At 47.8% G+C, this 19592-nt stretch overlaps 1 protein-coding gene across 11 annotated transcripts in view; it reads right to left on the minus strand.

Annotated features, from left to right (window-relative positions):
• MSI2 (musashi RNA binding protein 2) overlaps positions 1-19592 on the minus strand; it is a 398131-nt gene that overhangs the window by 344215 nt on the left and 34324 nt on the right. For 7 of the 11 annotated variants that reach the window (XM_058283921.2, XM_058283923.2, XM_058283918.2 and 4 more), the window contains one exon: positions 16377-16433. The exons of the other annotated variants lie outside the window; for them this stretch is intronic. In XM_058283921.2, coding sequence (XP_058139904.1) covers positions 16377-16433 — 57 coding nt within the window. The remainder of the gene's footprint in view (positions 1-16376; positions 16434-19592) is intronic. 11 annotated transcript variants of the gene reach the window in all.

Here is a 19592-nt window from a genome sequence, read left to right on the forward strand (position 1 = left end):
GTCTACCACATGGGAGGTCCATAGTTCAAACCCTGGGCCTCCTTCACCCATGTGGAGCTGGCCCATGCACAGTGCTGATGCGCACAAGGAGTGCCCTGCCACGCAGGGGTGTCCCCGCGTAGGGGAGCCCCATGTGCAAGGAGTGCACCCCATAAGGAGAGCCGCCCAGTGAGAAAGAAAGTGCAGCCTGCCCAAGAATGGTGCCACACACACGGAGAGCTGACACAACAAGATGATGCAACAAAAAGAAACGCAGATTCCCGTGCCGCTGACAACAGCAGAAGCAGACAAAGAAGACGACGCAGCAAATAGACACAGAGAACAGACAATCGAGGTGGGGGGAAAGGGGACAGAAATAAATAAATATTAAATCTTCAAAAAAAAAAGTATTTAAAAAAAAGATGTGAATAGGCATTTCTCCAAAGAAGATATACAAATGGCCAATAAGCACGTAAGAAGATGCTATGCATCATTAGCCATTAGGAAGTGCAAACTGAAACCACAATTAGACACCACCTCACAAACACTAGAATAGCTATTATTTAAAAACAAAAACAGAATATAACAAGTGTTGGTGAAGAGACACAGAAATAAGAACCCTTCTGCATTGTCAGTGGGAATGCAAAATGGTGCAGACACTGTGGAAATTAGATCAGTTTGGTGAATCCTCAGAAAATGAAACAGAATTGCCATTTGACCCAGCAATCCCACTCCTAGCTAGATCCCCAAAAGACTGAAAGCAGGGATTCAGACAATTGCACATCAAATGTTTAGAGCAGTATTCACAATAGACAAAAGGTAGAAGAAACTCAAGTGTCCATCAACAGACGGACAACAAAATGTAGTATATACATACAACAGACTATTATTTGACCTTAAAGAGGAATGAAGTTCTAAAAAATGCTACAACAGTGAACCTTGAAGACATCAAGTTCAGTGAGCCATACACAAACGGATAAATATCATATGACCTCACTTCTATGAAATAACCAGAATATCTAGAATAGAGACCAAAAGTAGCTTACAGCTTTCCAGGGGCTGGGTGGCAGTGTGGAATGGGGCGTTAATGCTAAAGGGCTATAAGGTTTCCATTTGTGGCGATGGAAAAGTTTCGGTAACGGAGGGTGATGGTGGTAGCACAACATTTGCAAGTGTGATTAAATGCCACTGATACACATACTTGAGAAGTGGTTAAAATGGGAAATTTTATGTTGTATATGTTTCCACAATAAAAATTTTACATTAAAAAAACACAAAAAAACCCTACTACCCAACTTTCACTACAGGATCCAGGCAACAGGAAGTTTCCCTGGTTGGCCCCTGCAAGCCAGAGAGGCAGGCGGGGCTCTGGTCTCCCCATCCTGCACAGACCTGCTCTTCTGATTCCCCCTACTTGCAGGCTCCTGGAAGGCAGAGGCCCCGCCCCCTCCCCAGTTCTCTCCAGCGCCCGTGGCCCAGCGCGCAGCGCACAGCGCACACCAACCATTGGGAGCCTCACTCAGCAACTTCCCAGGCAAGCTCCTCCACCTGCCCGTGCAGCCCGTTTTCCCTTCTCCCCTTCTCCCCAGACAAAAATGATCGCTGCTTCTAGCTGATTTTTGGTGTGTGTGTATGTGTTTAAGCCACCATATTGAAATGCAAACTGCCAGGTGTTAACCATGCTGCCCCCAGCCATAAGGGGCAGCTGGTTTCTCCAGACTAGCATTTATCACATTTGCAGTAAATACACAAAAGGTCCTCAATTCAAAACCAGGAAGAGAAAATAATTCTTTTGTCAAAAGGCAATGGTAACCAAATGCTGGGCAGGGAGCGAAGGGAGATTTGGAAAGCTGCTTTCCATCCTCTGGGATGGGTTTTATGCTGGGAGAGGAGACCAAAGAGAATCAGAGGGCTAGGGAGCACTCCTGCAAACCTACCGTGTGTAAACAGTACTGTGTTTAAGCAATCCTAAAGGAGGGCAGAGCGAGCATGTGACAGGCGTGGGGAAAGGATGCCCAGCTTCACAAAAGGAAATCTCAGTCCCTCTGGGGAACTATGACGGTGCCCGGAAACCTGTGTTTTAGGGAAGGAGGACCCAAAACAGGTCCATTATCTCTGCTACTGAATATGAAATGCCAAAACTCTTCAGGTTCAAAGAGCAGAGATTGGGGGGCCAAGGATGATGCCCCCCCGCCCCCAGTGTGTAAAGAACAGCCCAGGCATCTTTGTAGAACTTGTTTTTTTCCTTTTCACATGGAACCTGAAAAAGAAAAGGGTCACTTTCTGCCTAGGGTCGATTCAGACCCTGAGGACTGCGGGGCTGGCTCTCTGAAGGTCCTGAGGCTGGCCAGCCTTGATACCCAGCACAGTGGTTTATCCCGCCCTGCGCCCCGGGGAGCTGCGGCCTTGAAGCCGGGGTCAGCACCACCCTGAGGCTCTCCAACACCCCGTGCCAGGCTTCCTGCACTTGGTGGTTTTAAAAAGAGGACTTGGTGGGGAGGGCGTGGGGGCAGGCGGGAGTTGCCACGCTTCCCAGTGCAGAACAACACGGGCTTTGGCTTTGAGGCAAAGCCTCTGCTTCACGTAAAGTTGCCTCGAAACACCAAGGGATTACAAAAGTGTCCTTCTCCCCGACATCGCGCTGCCCATGACTCTGATGGCACAGCTGGGGGGCTTCAGCAGCATGGCCCTGCCCTGGCCGAGGGGCAGCTGCCACGCCTGCTCCGTCTCAGACCTCAGTTCATCCCTTTCCGGATGTGAGCGCGGTAGCTTGCCTCGCCACAAAGTAGGTTCCAAAGGCACTGCTGGAGCTTCAATTCTCTCCCCAGCCTTCCTACCCCTTGTGCCAAGGCGGTTATACCACCAACCCTGAGAACTAGGGTCCCTTTCAAGAGAGTTCCCTAAGAAGCCCCTGGAACAGTGATTCGCCTCTGCCTGGTGTGCAGCTTTGGGATTTCTCTCCTTTATTGATTTCCTCTGCAAAATAGAATTTCAAAATCCAGAGATCTCTGCTCCTGGTAAGGAAACACCTCCACACCCAAGCTGTTCAAGAAGGACTCAGTGTCCCCTTTACTGTCTGAGAGGCCCCCGGAGACAGGATGCTTCATACACACCCAAGGATCAGTCTCCTTGGCTAAAGCCCACCTGCGGTTTCTCTGAGAAACCTACAGCCTCTTGGCACAAGCCACCAGCAGGATGGGCCCGCAAGCCTGATTTTCTACAAACAATAACAATTAGTAACAAGAGCTGCCACTTATTGAGCATCTATTGGGTTCTAGGCATTATGTGTATTTGACATATTTTACATATAAACTCATCAACTACTCACAAAAGGCTGTCAAGCAGGTATCATATCAAACCCATAAAAAATGTTATCATTCCTTTTATATTGACAAGAAAGCAGAGGCTGAAAAAGAGGGTCCTGCCCCAGCAGTAAGGCGCAGAAGAGCATCTGACTCCAAGGCTCTCTCTGGGGGCGCCAGGTCACCTGCAGAGGCTCCCGGGCCCCTCCCTGTCCAGCCACCATCTGCAGCGTCCGGGGGGCGAGGAGCAAGTGGAGCCGTTTATACTCCCATTTCACTGGGGGGGGGGGGGGGGAAGCAGCCCTAATAGAGAAGCAAAGTGCCCCTAACCCTACACTGCAAAGGCAAGCCCCTTCCTGGGCTTCAAATACAAGAGGACACAGGCTCCCCAGACCCTGCCCCTCACTGAGCTCCTTCTCAGGGCGCCGTGCTCCAGCTCCACTGCAGAAAGAGCACCAGGGCCGCCACCCGCGGCCACCCCACCAGCAATTCCTCAGCAGACAGCACAGTGCCTCCGAGCCCGGCACGCAGGAGCAGGACACCGTTCAGGCAGGTCCACGGGTCCAGCAGGGAAGGCCAGGTCTGAACACACACACTGCACTAGCTCCTTCCCTCACAGAAGCCCGGATTCTTCACACCACCTGCCCAGGGAGAGGCTGCGGCCCAGTGGAGAAAGTCCGACTCCGCCCACGAGCGCGGCCGGGCTGCTTCTCCAATCTCCTGATGACGAATGCACTTAACTTGGGCCTCAAGGACCCTTGTGCTGCCCCAGTCGTGACTCCCTGTCTGCTCCGTGCAGGCTGTCATCCATCGAGGCTCCCTCAGCGGGGCCCTCCCCGCCTTCCCTTCCGCAACTGCTCCTCCCCGAGCTTGGATCTTAGGGAAGTGGTGACATGATCATCTGGAACCAGCACCTGCTTTTCTAAGAAGGAATTCCTCTCAAAGACCACAAAGTCACAAAGACTCAATCCAATTTTAGTTGTACAAACATTTCCTCATATTTACAGCATACCCCTTTCTTTCAATACTACACACAACATACTACAGAACGTGCATGAATTTCCCCTACATATATTATTGCTTTATTATACACATTTCCCCATGGTAAAGATATGCTTCCCCAAGTGGCCAATACGGGTTTAAAGCCACTGATTCTGCAAACCCATTTTGAAGCCAAGTGGTGGCAGAGGGGAATATAAGGGGCCAGGAAGCCCAGACCAATTTCAGAGTAAAACTGGCACCTGGGGACACGACCCAAGGAGCAGGAGAGACTTCCTCTGAACATAGCTTCCAGCTCGTAGGTAAGAGAGAAGCTCTTACAGGTTTCTTGGGCCCAAGCTTGAAGCTAAAATGCCCTGTGACCTATAAAAAACTTACGTTCAAAGAGTCACTGTGCAGGGCATTTTAACTTATGAAAGAGTATCAGCATTTGTTTTCAAAGTCTTTCTCCAGTCTACAAACAATCTGGGTTGACATTCCCAAAAAGACACAGTCCTGGCCTGCAGGACGACATGGGCTGAGGATGCGATATCCACACTCAGTGATGAAAATGCAGGCAGGCCCCAATTCGGGAAACCTGTCATTTAACAGCTGGGTGACCTTGGACAAGTAACTGAAGTCAGCTCTAGGCTTCTGTTTCCTCAATGGGACCATGGGACAAATAAAAGAGCCCCTGACCCCTGTCATCACTGAAATGTCCTCCTGCTGGAGCCTTCACTGATCAACAAGAAAACCACCAGAAAAAAATGGCTCACCCTCAAGGGCAACGCAGAGATGGGAACAAGCGGTACAGTGCTCTCCTGAGAAGCAGGCTCTTAGAAAAGACCCCCACGGATGGAGTGAGCACTGGTGGTGGTAGAGGAAAGGCAAGCAGGCTGAGTCCTGGGGCCACAGCAAAGAAAAGGAGCACGTGCTAAGAAGCCTGAAGGCTTTCCCATTGTTGCCCAAGGAATTCCCGAAATTTGAGGACCATCTCCACTCCATCTGACAATGCTGCAGGTACTGCCCAGAGATGCCCTTTCCTCCCCAGTGAAACCAACTGGAGCGGCCCAAATCCAGCTTCACACCAGCTGAAGCGTTCAGGGAGATTGGGGTCTCAGAAGAAACCTCCTTCCTTCAGCTTTTGTGGGCTACCCTGAGAGTTGAAGCATTATTTATTACATTGTTTCCATGGGAAATACTCATTCTCAGCTCCCAACAGCCAACTCATAAAGGGCCTTTCAGAAGGAAGACAGCCTACCTTTCCGTAGGGAGATGACTAAAAAGCTACGAAAGAGAACTGTGAGGAAATATAAGCCTACCCAGACCAAATGAAAGCTGACGGCAATGGAATGACAAGAAAGGGGGAAACCAGGGTCAACAATTACACTGGCCTCCTAAATCAATATGCCAAAGAGGAACGAGGACCGGAACCGGGTCAGAATCTCCACCACTGAGTAGGCTCACAATATAAATGTGCCTACTGAACTCCGGGTAAGTCACTTAGCTCAGCTCTAGGCTTCGGTTTCCTCATTATTAACATGGAACAAATGAAACTACTTCACAGGATTTAAAAAGGAATTACATTTAACAAAAATATACAAATAATGATGTTATGTATGTTTGTTTTTTAAGTTCACAACTATTACTATATACTAATTGCTTATGTATGTTTATGTATGAGTAATATACTTCAATAAATGAAAAAAAAAAGAAATATGTATATATATATACATGTAAGAGAGCTTGATACTTGTAAGGCAACTAGCATTCATGACCCTCTCATTACCATTATATTCCTTATCTCATTCAGTCCTTGAAACAACCTTGAGAAATGACGACGATGATGACGATGATGGTAATGTGACGGTGATGGTGATTTGGTGATGACGACGATAACCTTAGCAGTTAACATTTTTGGGTTTTCCCTGGTTTACAATTTCTACATGCCAGACACATCATCTTCATTTAATTGTCACAACCACCCAGGGAGCTAGATATTATTCCCTCTCTGTTACAAATCATCAACTTGTGATCCAACACAACAGCTAAGAAATGGTGAAGCCAGAACTCCAACTCCAATCACAAAGTCCATGCTGCCTCTCGGTGAATACAGAAGCATTCACTCATCCTTCACACATTAACTACAGCATCTTCTGTGTGTCAGGCTCTGTCCAAGGCACTTGCAACAGAGCAGTGAACAAGACAGACACTGCCCCCATTCTCACAGAGTTTATAGTCCAACCAGGGAAAGAAGACAACTAAGTAGGCAATTACTGCAAGTGTTATGATAGGGGATGAATGGGCTGTTAAGGAAACACAGAACCTGAGGATTCTGGAAATGTTGGAAAGTCCAAGAAATAAGCAGCCATCAGAAATTTAAAATGTTTCTTGACACCATGCAGGTTTATTTATCAAAGACCAAGTTCTCCTCTAAATGGGGGGCTCCCTCATTAAAGGAGCCCAGCAAAATCCTTCTGAGAGCCAAATAATTTCTTAGCCCAGCAGCTGGCTTTTGAATATGTTACAGGGGTATTCTTATAGTTTTGTAAAGTGGGTCACAGTCATGTTAAATAAAGAATATTAAAGTTGGCAGCAAAGCAACTGAATGATGAGCAAAAAACGAAGGGCACATGTGTGCATCTAACTGCACCACCAGCCGCCCCCCAATCCTTTGGGAACAGGGTTGGGGAGAGAATCTCCGTCCTGCCCATCCATCTAGAACAGTGCTACCCTTGAATCCTCCAACGTCATTCGCATTTCAAACAGCTGTGGAGCCTAAGCCAGAACTCCAGGATCTTCAGCTGGGGAGTGGGAAAACAAAAAGGGAAGGGAAGATGTCTACAGAGGAGACATAAGGAGGTGGTTGGGGCTCTGTTTTTCACTCAACCACTGTAAAGTCATCTGTTTGGTGAAATGGCAGATGAGTCTAACTTTTTAACAAGCAGATCTCAGTGGGAATAACCCTATCTCTCATTAGTAGGCAGAAAGGGTTCTTCTCTACTGGCAGCCAGTGAACTCCAAGCCCCAGAAGGCCTGCGGGTGGTAAGGGACAGGCAGGGGGAAACACAAGAGGCAGGCAGAGAAGCGCTTCCCCATCAGCCAAAGGAGCCAGAGTACACAGTTTGCTTCCCCAGCCACCCTGCTTCTCATTATCTGTATGGATGGCTAGAATGAAAACCCCAGCAGGGCTTTGACTGGCCGGTTCACTGACACGTGCTAGATGCACAAGGCAGACTTTTGATAAATACTTGAGTGAATGAGTATATCCAGACTTTAGAGGAATATCAGCATCCTACTCTGGCCTCTTTAAAGATAGGTAAATGGTTCAAAATACTTTTCCAGGTGGAAGTGATGGTTACGTAGAGCCTTTCATACCACCTTGCAGGTCAGGTCATGCCACTTCGTTTATAAACAGCTGAAAGAAGAGGATTAAGGGAAGGCCAGCAAAATGGCAGGAAAGGAATAGGATATGCAACTCTATCCCACACGGAATGGTAGCTCTCACCCTGAACAAGGCCATTTTAACCTGCATGTCAGGTCCCTCCTCTGTAAAATGGGAAAATAGCCTCACAGCGTTCCTGTGAAGGTTGCATTCAACACAAATTGGCTCCCTTTCTGCTCCTGAACCAAGCTGCACCCAGCCAGCCATGAGGAAGCCTGGTGTTCAAGGCATGGGGCTGGCTGCCCAAACCATGCAGCAAGAGTGCACAGATATCAACGTGTGTTTTGACTACATTAGCCAAATCGCTGGCTGGGGCTGCCGAAGTCCTTGCTGGCATGACAGCAGATTCTTTTCCCAGAAGACTAATTTATTAACTCTTCCTGAAAGCTGTTTGTTTGGAAGAAGAATACACAACCCGCTCCAGGTAAGCATGTGTTGCTAAGGGAGAAGGGCCCCAGAAAACAATACTGCTCTTACCCTCCTCCATGCTGAAGGCCCCAGAGACACACGGCTTTCTCTAAGCCCCTGGCTGAGTGGCTCAGTCTCGCAGGAGAGCTCAAGTTCCTCCTCGGAGAAATGAGAAGACACCACCAGACAGATACAAGGTCCCATCTGGAGCTCCGATTATGGGATTACAGGCCAAGCCAACTCCCAAATTTCTCAGCCCTGAATCCTAATTGGGGGGAGCCTTCTCTAGAGGCTAAGGTCGTCCTATAACCCCCTTCCCCAGCATCTGGTTTTCCTCTAACAACACACCCCTGCCTGTGATTTCCTCTTCAGGGTCCACCCTTCCCATTAGACTATAAGATCCCTGAGCATGAAGATCTGACTGGTCACATCTCAGTTTTATCCCCAATGCCCAATAAACCAACTGGCACATGCTGATGGGCACTCAGGATGGTGCAATAAAATAACAGATTTTAGAGTCCACGCTTATTCTAGTACAGACTTTCTCAAGTACAATAACAAGGAACTTTTAAACACCCACTATCTCACCACACAAACGAAATCAACTATTATCTTCCCTGTTTGCTCCCAGTCCTTTTCCACTAGTATTTATATAGCCGTATTCATAATATAAATACAACTGTGACACTGGCCTCTGATATTTTCCCCCTCAACAGCGCGTTTCTAAACACGCTTTCACTTGGGATGGAAAGCCTATATTTTGTCTTGCAATCCTCCTCACAGGGTTCCTAGTAAACACCAGCCCAACGTAAGGCGAGCCGTGCAATTCTATTCTTTCATAACAGAACATGTTTTTTCCATAGCCAGCTTCTCTTCCACAGGTGTTAAAGCAGATTTTCTCTCTTGTTTTCCAGAACATCAAAGGTTCACTTGCGCTCAACTGCACACTCAGTAGAACCGACTGCCTTCCCCTCAGGCCTCAGTGTTGGCCCCTGGCACCATCCTCCCTGGCCAGTGGGTCCCTGGACAGACTCGGGCAGCACCCCAGGGATGCCCGGGGGGGAGCGCCCGGCTCCAGCAATCCTGCCTGGTCCTTCTCAGGCCTCTCAGCAGTCCTGTTGGAGCCCGGTCCCTTTTCCCTCCTCTCTCCATGCTCAATGTTCCTCCCCCTGCTCTTGCCCTCACAGAGCCAGCCAGCCACTCCCTCCGGTGCTGAGGTCTGCCTGGGGCACTCCCCTGCCCAGGATCTGCTGCCACCAAACACCTGGGGAAGGCTGCTTGAACTCTCATGTATTTGTCTATTCACTTTAAAAGGAACAACATGCTCCCATCAAATAAGGAAGCAGCCTGCTCGCCATTATCCAGGTGCTCTTAATAAACCAAAGAGGCAACAGAAGCAGGCATTAGTTAGGTTCTCAAAATATACTATCCAGAACCCGAGAAAAGGGTCTCAGGCTAGCAGGCACTCCCAAACTCCTCCCAAATGAAAAGAACTACTTCTGACTCTGTCCCAAGGTAATGAAATAGCATTAGGGAGGACCCATCCTACCAAAGTAGTCAGTTTTGTGTCATTTAATGGGAAGTGTGTTTTAGTATCTACATCCCTTTCACTAAAAAATAAGTATTGATGCTTAATCTCATCAGTGAAATGCATATTAACACCACAAGAAGATTATCACAAGATTGGCAGAAATGTAAAAGGCTGGCAATATCAACTGCTGATGAGGAGGCGGAGCAGTAAAATCTCCCCTAGACCGCTGGTGGGACAATGAAGTGGTGCAAACGGCAGAAGAGATGATGATTTCTAGTCAGCTCTGGGCATACCCTGTGACTCAGCAATTCCACTCCCACCTGTATACCTTGATAAACTCTCGCAGACAGACACCAGAAGACATGTATGAAGAGTATTCACAGCAGCACGGTTTGAACAAGCCAAAACATAAATAAAAATCGACAACTCAGATATCCATTAGCAGGAGAAAGACAAACCACCGTACCGTCAGGAATGCTGGCCACACGACTCAATGTGAACGAATGCCACAAACATAAAGATGGGTGAAAAAAGTATTCTTCTATAAGGTTGGAAAGCACAGAAACCTATACACGGTGAGCGGGCAGGGGGGAAAAACCCAGAAGAAACTCACAGGGGTGTTGAAGGGATTGACACACGGAAAACAGTGGGGGCATCTGTATCACTGTTGTCCACACCTCTCATTTTATATACTCGCATATATGCAATATTTCATATGTGGCAAAATAAAAACAAAACTAAATTCAAGTTCAATTCCTCTCTTGACAGTACACCCCATTTTCCCTCAGGGGTCTCCCATTCTCTCTAAAGAATTTTTCTTAAGAGCTCTCCAGAACTTACGACCTCCCTTTTGTCTTGAGTTAAAACCAAAAGGGGAAACTGATCTGTTCATAACTCAAAGCAAGATTGGCTCTAAAAAAATTCTCTGCATCCACACCACATTGCTGACCAGGGTTTAACAACACGGATAGTGCTTCTACCATACTTCCCCTAGCAAAGACGGTCCCCACCTCTTGAGCAAGCCATACTGTCATGCCTTTCAGGGAGAAAAAATGGGAGACTCCAGAGTTCTCTCTAAGGCCCAACAAGACAGAGGCAGGCTCCGTCCCCACCGTCCTCCCCCATGAGCACCTCATCTTGAAGGTAGCACTCAGAACTTCCCTCAACCAGTTTCTCTCATCGAGCAGTACCAGTGGAAATGGGTTCCTTCTTCAAGAAGCTCTGCAAAGGGCTTTACCCTCTTGTTCCGAGCACTTCTCTGCTCAACTCATTCATCAATCATAGTTCTTCCCATGTCTCCACCTTCCCCGCCAACTCAGGCAGCCCTAAAAGCTACTGGTGGCCAGATGTTGTCCCGTCCCCTTCTCAAACCGCTCTCCTTCCCCATCTCACACCGCTTCCCTTCCTCTACCCATCTGGTTTAACTTATTGACACTCCACTTTAGGACACCCTCCAGACCTCAAATCATCTTCTGGAATTCCCAGGAGTCAACCTTTATGCTGCCAAGCCCACTGCCATCCAAGCCAAGTGACATCAGTTTCTACCATTCCCTCCCCGAATTCACTCTCGTGCTATCTCCTAAAAGACTAAGGCCGTATCTTCCTAAGAAAACTGACCCCAGGTATTAAGTAGATAAAGATGCCTCCCTCTCTGTAAAACCAAGCTGTATCATAAACCACCTTTTCTTCTCCACCCTGATGTACCTGTCTTCTCTTCTCATCCAGGCAAACATTTATTATGGGTTCTGAGTCAAATCACCCAATCTAATATAGTGATATAAATAATAATAATATCATTAATAATAATAAATATCTACTGCACATTTCCAGTATGCCTAGCACAGTGCTGGTCAATATGGGGATACAGAAACAAGAAAGAGAGAAAGATACAGTCTCCAGATGCAGTCAGGCAAACATAATTTGTTAACTCTAAAAAAAGCATACTGCAAAATGAAATGTATAACCAGATTCTACAGGAGGCCCTCACTTTTTTTTTTTTTAAGGTACCGTGGGCAGGGGATTGAACCCAGGACCTCGTATGTGGGAAACTTGCGCTCAACCACTGAGCCACACTGGCTCCCCTGGGTTGTTTTTTTTTTCATTTGTTTGCCTGTTGTTTGATGTCTGTTTTTAGGAGACACCAGGGGCTGAACCCCGGACCTCCCATGTGGAAGCAGGCACTCAACTGCTTGAGCCACACCTGCTCCCCTAGGCCTTCACTTTGGATATTATCAATTCTCTAATGCTTACATTTTTATTATGAACATACACTACTTTTGCAATGGGGAAAATTTTTAATTGATTTTAGATGAGAGCAAGGCAAAATTCCTACTTTAGGAAGTTTACAGTCTGGCCAGGATGGTAAAACTTAACACAAAGGAAATGAGAGTGACCAAAGTTAGCATTAAAAAATCCAATTACCTGGTCCTCACAGGAGAATCACAAGATGGCAGTTATCCATCTCAGGCAACAAACGGCAAGGGCATTAGAAGAGCGGCCACAAGGCTTAGGAAGGCAGTGTGGCGGGAAGGGATTTGCTACGGGCCTGGTCAGGGATTAGGGCAGGGTGGACGGCTGGAAGGAAGGGAGAGCTGGGGCTGAGGGGCTCCCTGAATCTCCCCAAGCCTTAGTTTCCCAGGTTCCAAAGCAGCAGTGGCGTATTCTGTTCTTCCTACAGGTAGATGATTCTGAATATGGGTAAGTCAAATATAATCTCAACCAAGCCAAAAGGAATATAATTTTTTTTCCAACGTTTCATTTTGAAGTGATTTTAGAACTACAAAAGAAGTGCAAGGAGACTTTACAGAGCTCCTGATACCCTTCACTGGGTTCACCTCGTGTTAACATCTCACACAACCAGGGTACACTTAGCAAACACAGAAAGTAACAGTGGTTCAATACTATCAGCCAAACTACAGACTTTATTTGGATTTCCCCAGTTTTTCTGCTGATGTCCTTTTTCTGTTTCAGGATCAGAAAATGTAGGACACCATACTGCATTTAATATAACTTATTTTTAAATAAGCAAATATGTTTTGATTAAGAAAATGTCCAAACACTCAGGGCAAAGATTTATTCCTTCTTACCATCAAAGAAAGCAAATCTTTACCACGATCCACCAGCCTCCAAAGGGAACAGAATGTGATCTGCCGTGAGATAAAAACCCAACAGTGACCAAACCTCTTAACCCTCCATAAAAGGAGCCACAACCCTGGCCGCTCTTCATAGCAACTAACTGGTATTTAAAAGTAATTTATGTTAATTGCAATAGGGCATATATGAACATCACAAAGCAAGCTGGCTTCAAACAAAAAGGCTCAAGAGAGGAGCCTAACAAAAAATTAATTTTGTAAAAGGCCTATTTCTATTCCAACTTGTTTTTAAATATATGTTCTGAGTCACACACCATTAACCATCTCAATTTATTAATAATCACAGGGCAACCAACTATCTCAGACCATGCAATGATGAAATCTTGCATAAAAAAGAAAATGAAGTATCTATACACAAACATTAACCAGGTAGCTGGGATGACCAAAAAGGATTGTCTTCTTTTCTAAATTTATCATTAATTTTTAATTTTCATAACATAAAAATCATTTTAACTATTTTAAGTGGACAACTCTTTGACACTGAGCACGGGGACAATACTGTATAAATTTCACCAATATCTAGGTCTAAACTGTTTTCATCATTCTTAAATAAAACTCATACTCATTTAGTCATAACTCCCCATTCCCATTCCCCCTGGCCCTAGAAACCACTATTCTGCTTTGTGACTCTATGAATTTGCTTATTCTAAGTATTTCATATAAGGGAAATCACATTGTATTTGTCTTTTTTTGTCTGTTTTATTTCACTCAGTATGTTTCAGGGAAGTGGACTTGGCCCAATGGATAGGGCATCCACCTACCACATGGGAGGTCCGCAGTTCAAACCCCGGGCCTCCTTGACCCGTGTGGAGCTGGCCCATGCGCAGTGCTGATGCGCGCAAGGAGTGCCATGCCACGCAGGGGTGTCCCCCACGTAGGGGAGCCCCATGCGCAAGGAGCGCACCCCGTAAGGAGAGCTGCCCAGCGTGAAAGAAAGTGCAGCTTGCCTAAGAATGGCGCCGCACACACGGAGAGCTGACACAAGATGACACAACAAAAAGAAACATAGATTCCCGGTCTGCTGAACACACAGTGAGTGGACACAGATAGCAGACAGCTGGTGGCGGGACAGGGGGGAGAGAAATAAATAAATAAATCTTGAAAAAAAAAATATATATATATATATATGTTTTCAAGGTTCATCCATGTTCTAGTATATACCAGCACTTCACTTCTCGTTATGACTGAATAATATTCCATTGTATGTCATACCACATTTTGTTTATCCATCCACCTTTCATTGTATGTATATACCACATTTTGTTTATCTACCTTCTGATGGACACTTGGACTGCTTCCACCTCTTGTCTATCAAGAATAGTGCTGCAATGAACATCAGTATACTTTTATCTGTCCAAATCCCTGCTTTCAGTTCTTTTCGGTATATACCTAGGTGTGGAATTGCTGGGTCATATGGTAATTCTATGTTTAACTTTCTGAGAATTCGTCAAACTGTTATCCACAGTGGCTGCACTACTTTACATTCCCACCAAAAATGTATTATTTCTCTGCATCCTCACCAAGAGTTGTTTCCGTTTTTTCTGTAATACACCATCCTGGCGGATATGAGGTGGTATCTCACTGCAGTTTTAATTTTCTTTTCTAAAACAGGTAAAGGGATTTTCTTTCTTTCTCTCCCTCCCTCTTTCTTTTTTTTTTTTTTCCTGAGGTACTGTGGCCAGGGACTGAACCCAGGATCCTACACGTGGGAAGCCAGCTAGGTAACCACTGAACCACATGGGCTCCCCTGAGTTGGTTTTTTCGTTTGTTTCCTTGTTGTCCATTCCTTTGTTTCCAGGAAGGACTGGGAACCGAACCGGGGACCTTCCCACGTGGAAAGCAGGCAATCAACTGCTTGAGCTATATCCACTCCCCTCTTTTTTTTTTTTAACCAGCATAAACCAGGGCAATAAACGAAGGCTTCATCAACTGGTAACTTGAAAATTCAAAAGTCTGTCTTAAACTTTGTAAAGAAAATATTTCTCTAAGAATGAGATTATGTTAGAAAGTCTTTCAGAATTCCTATCTCCCAAAGAAGGTTTGTGATGGGAGGAAAAGACCCCCAAATTCTCGAACACCGTTCCTTTATGCAGAGGAAACAAAGGTGCCGTTTGGCATTTTACAGCAAGAACAAACACTTTAGCTATAAATTCGACTGTAGACTGAATGAGCAAGACAGCTGTTTATACAGAAACCTTTTCCTCTATCCCTCCAAACCCCTGGGTGATTTGAATCAGTAATAAAACATTAGCTAGAACAAAGAAAAATGGAGTTTAAAGAAGAGAGAGAGGTACCAAGAGCACACCCCACCACCCTTCCATCAACGTTGCCCATCTTGCCAAACAACACTCCTCAGCCCACTTTTTGTTGCAGAGCCAGTAATTGGGCTCTTATTTGTGTAAATGCTCAGTGGTGAGACACAATCCATCTTTGAAATGCCCCAGGCTTTGAAGTTTGCCCTCTTTTCAGCCGCGGGGAACCTGGATGACTCACCAGCACCCTTCTCTCTCCCCCTCCTCTCCAACTGTGACCCAGCTCCCTGAGCAAGCGGGAGGCGGGACCACCAGATGCTTGGCAGAAGGCACATTAATTCTCCCGAATGCGGGAGGCTGGGGGAGGGGGTGGAGGTGGGGAGGGAGGGGAGGCAGGGCCAGGAAGACACAGGACACACGTCACAGGACTCAGAATCCAGAACCCCGCCCACCCCTTTCCCTCCACCCCAACTTCTCCAGTTTGCTCTTCAAGGCCCAAGTCAATGTCACTTCCTCTGAAAAGCCGTCCCAGATAACCACGGCTGCTGCCCCTCGGCCACCTCCACCCTCTCCTGCTGATTCCCTGCCTCCCACACACACGGCGCCCTCAGGGGCAAACTGCCCATCCTCCGCCTAGTAGCCCTCCCCACGCCCACACCCAACCCAGCGCCGGGGGTCAGCTAATGTTTGTTCAGTGAGTGAACACAGCTAAACTACCCCAGAAAGAATCTACATTACTAAATGCTAATTACCACTAGCTGCATGAATAATGAATGAAGAAATGAACTAACAAATGTCTTTTGTTAGCCAAGTTGCTGAGTCCTTTGGGAGCACAAAGAAGGGATCAACTGACTTGGGCAGTGCTGGGATGGTTCAAAAGACAGATGACTGCTCTTCCCGGGCTGTGAGATGCAGAGAAGGAGAAAAGCCACTCCAGACCTGCAGCTGCCAGGGCCCTGATATTTGACCAATCGAGTTCTGGACACCTCAGAATCCCTTCTCTTTCGCCAACCCTGCCGCAAACAGAACCCCTGGAGCTGATCTGTGCACGACACACTCAGAAATGTCAGCGAGAGAGCCAAGAGTCCACCTAGGACAAACTCAACCTCTCCCACAATTTCCAACGCCCCCACGCCTTGACTGGCTCATCCGGCCACCATCCCCTAAGGGCTGCCTGCCCCCTGCACCTGCCAGTGTTTAAAAATCAAAACCAGACGTTCACACAGCACCCAAATGAAGTGCTGCTTCAGCACCCATGAAGTGCTGCTTCAGAGCAAACAATGAGGCAACATTTATCATAAAGGAAGCCCCAGATGCCTTCCCACTCACCGGAATAAAAAGGTCAATATTCGACAGGTTGATGGTGGAAGCCAGGTATACCCGTGCCTGGAACACAGAAATCAAGTCCCACCTCAGGAAACTTCCGCTAGGGTCATCTGCAGCCCACCCTCACCTCCAGCCCCGGCCCAACCCACAGAGACCCACAAGCACGCTTGACAGTGGCACAGGTGCTCTGTTCCATTTCCCTGAACAAGCCTCGAAAAAAGGAAACATTCGTTGGCCCATCCATTTGCGATGCTTAACATCCCCGTAGTCCTTTAAAAAGAAAAAAAGCACTGATTATATATGCAGAGGGTGTGCTATACGTCCAGGAAAAAATTATGATCAGATACTTGAGCCATTTCTAATTCTGCAAATAATCAAGTGATGGCAAGGTAGAGCAGAGCACTGTCCCCACTTAAGGACAAGGCGGGGCAGGAGGAAAGGCTCCCCAGCCGGGCACTCACTGCCCCAGAGGCCACAGCGGGCCCAGTGGCCCCAGGAGCGTCCCCACCTCCCACTCAGGAACGCACTGCACAGACCTCTTAGCCTTCCATACGCTAAGCCCCAAGCAGGGCATGTCCTGTGAAGGCCCTTGCAGAAGAGCTGGGTCACTCTCTCCCCAGCCACACGGCTGGCCCCAGGCCCTGGAGCAAACACCACTCCTGCTACCCAGAACTGGGCTCTCTGGAAACCACAGGCACTTAGTCCGGCTCACCAAGTGCACTGATTTTCTCTCTATTAAATCTTGGTGGGCAGAAGCATTAAACTACTCAAATGTGCAAAGGGTGCTCAATGGCACCCTTACCGTTGACTGGGGGTAAAAGGGGCAAACAAAATCTTATTTTTTTGGTTCAAAAGATGGGTTCAATACTAAAACGATCTTATACTGAAACCTTAGGCATTGGGAAAAAGTAATCTCTCCTTGACATATCTTGTTCCACAAGTCAGGTCCATTTCTCAGAGGGCCGCTGTACATTTGCATTTATTTCCTTCCCCTAGCTGAAGTCTTAAGCCCCTAAGGCAACGCACAGAAAGGTTGCAGGAACTCTTCCCACTTTCTCCCAGCACCAAATCCACCCCTTCTAATATGCCTCGTGGAAGAACCCACCCGTGCCTCTCCAGGTGATACCAAGCATCCCCCGGGGCTGCTGGTTAGTCGCAGCAACAGGAGAGCTCAGGTAAGGGACCCCACCCCTTCCGTGTCTGCTGAGCAGGCGGGCTGGAGACTGGCTCAGCACCGGCTTGCCCGCCCCCTCCCTGGAGCCCCCTCCCCTGGCGTCACCCGACCTCAGGGACCCAGGATCACGCCACACCCTCTGCTCCTGCTCCTGCCTAGCCCCCCGTCTCTCCTGGCTAACTGTCCTCCTCAATCGGCGCCCCTCACTGTTGCATGGAGTGTTCTTTCTAAAATATATACTTGACCCTGGCCATGCACACAAGACCCCGTGATTCCAGACTGCCTTCAGGTAACGTCTCCACGTCTTGACTTGATACTCAAAACCTTTCCTGGTCTCTCCTCTTAACGACCTGCCCAGCCCTCCTCCCCCCATACTCTGTCCCACCCCCCAGGCACACAACGATGGACAGACCCCTCAGGACCACACTCCCTGGGCTCTGCCCTGCATCCTCGGGACTGCTCCCAGGACGCTGTCAGCCCCCAACCCGCTGGACCGCCACGCAGTCCTTCTCCGCGCACGCACCTTCCTGCGGGTTCGGCCCTGCCTCTCCCTCCATCACAGCTGTGTACGCCACAGCTCCCCGTAATCGTGGGCTCAAATGCTGGGCTCTCCCGCTAGCCCGTGGACCCTGGAGGATGGGGACTTCCTAGTTTTTTGTTTCCAGCCCTGCATCCCCAGCTCCAGCACAGCCCATAGGAGGGCCTCCACCAGTGAGTTGGCTCAGGGAACCAATCATCTCTTGCCTGGGCCAAATTGTGAGCACAGGGTGCTAAGGAGGCCGTGGTTGCAAGTTCGACGGCACTCAGCACTCTCGCACTTGCCTCTGAAAAAGCCTGTTCAACGCCAACCACCTGATGGATGGTCACAAGACAGGTGAGGCCAGAGTGTGTAGCCCGCTCACCACGATCCCGTCCTACTGCAGGGAAAACCATTCAAGTGCACACCCTGCAGACCGGGGTCAGGGCGTCAGCGCCACACGTAGGAAAAAGCCATAGAGTCCATCCATCCTTCAGCAGCCCCCAATGGTGCTGAGCAGCTTGGGTGCCTGTTATTTCAATAAGCCTTATTAAGACCCAATTTTCTTGGGTCTTCTTTCAGATTCTGCAGCATTAAAAGCCTCGCTGCTTAATTACATTAGGAGCACCTGTATATATTATGTGCAATAAATCAACTTTAATTTACCACCACACAAGGCTATTCATCTTCTCCGGGTTATTTATTGCTCAGTATTATTGGTGCTGAATTGTATCCTCTCCACTGTAAGAAAGAACAGTTGGGGTAAGAAAAGCCAAAGCTGTGTTTCAGAACGCTCCAGGATGCTGATCACACATGTACACAGCAAAAGGAAAGAAAAAGAAACATATAAGCGAAGCTTGGCAATCTGCTCCTTGCTATTTTCCTAAAACACTCCCAAAACATTTTGATGTTTTCTTTTCCACGCACGCACACACACACAACAGTTACCCATGGAATCAGTGCAACAGGCCTCTCAGACCCCCAGCTCGCATGCCCACAGCACTTGCTGGCAACTTAAGAACCAGGTGTGGAACGCTGAATTATCTGGAAAACAGGCACACTCGATGGGTAAGAGGAGACAAAATTTCTCTCACCCCACGGCTGCTGGAACTGTCCCCAGCCCTCCTGACAGCACAGTCGTGACCTGTCCAGGGGCACAGAGGAGCCCCCCACACCCACCCCACTGACCCAGGGCACAAGGCAGGCAACCCCCCATGGGCAGATTATCTCCCAAGAACCACACCACAGCCCAGGCCAGATCATCTCCGGTGGAGGAGGACATCCTGATGATACCGGGACTCCTCATTCCTCAAGAACCTGATAATGCACTGTCAGGAGTCACAACGTTGTCTGTGTCTAGACCCCCCATGTCACCACCAGATTCCTGGGCCCCACAGCCGAGACCCTGATGTCAACACATCCAGAGAAGGGCCCACGTGATTTTCTGCACACTGAAGTTTATCATAAAACCTCAGGAACAAGACTCATCATCCATTCCAGACTAACATAATGAATAATAATGTAACGA

The sequence above is a fragment of the Dasypus novemcinctus genome, chromosome 21 (assembly GCF_030445035.2).
Source record: "Dasypus novemcinctus isolate mDasNov1 chromosome 21, mDasNov1.1.hap2, whole genome shotgun sequence".
Classification (NCBI taxonomy): domain Eukaryota; kingdom Metazoa; phylum Chordata; class Mammalia; order Cingulata; family Dasypodidae; genus Dasypus; species Dasypus novemcinctus.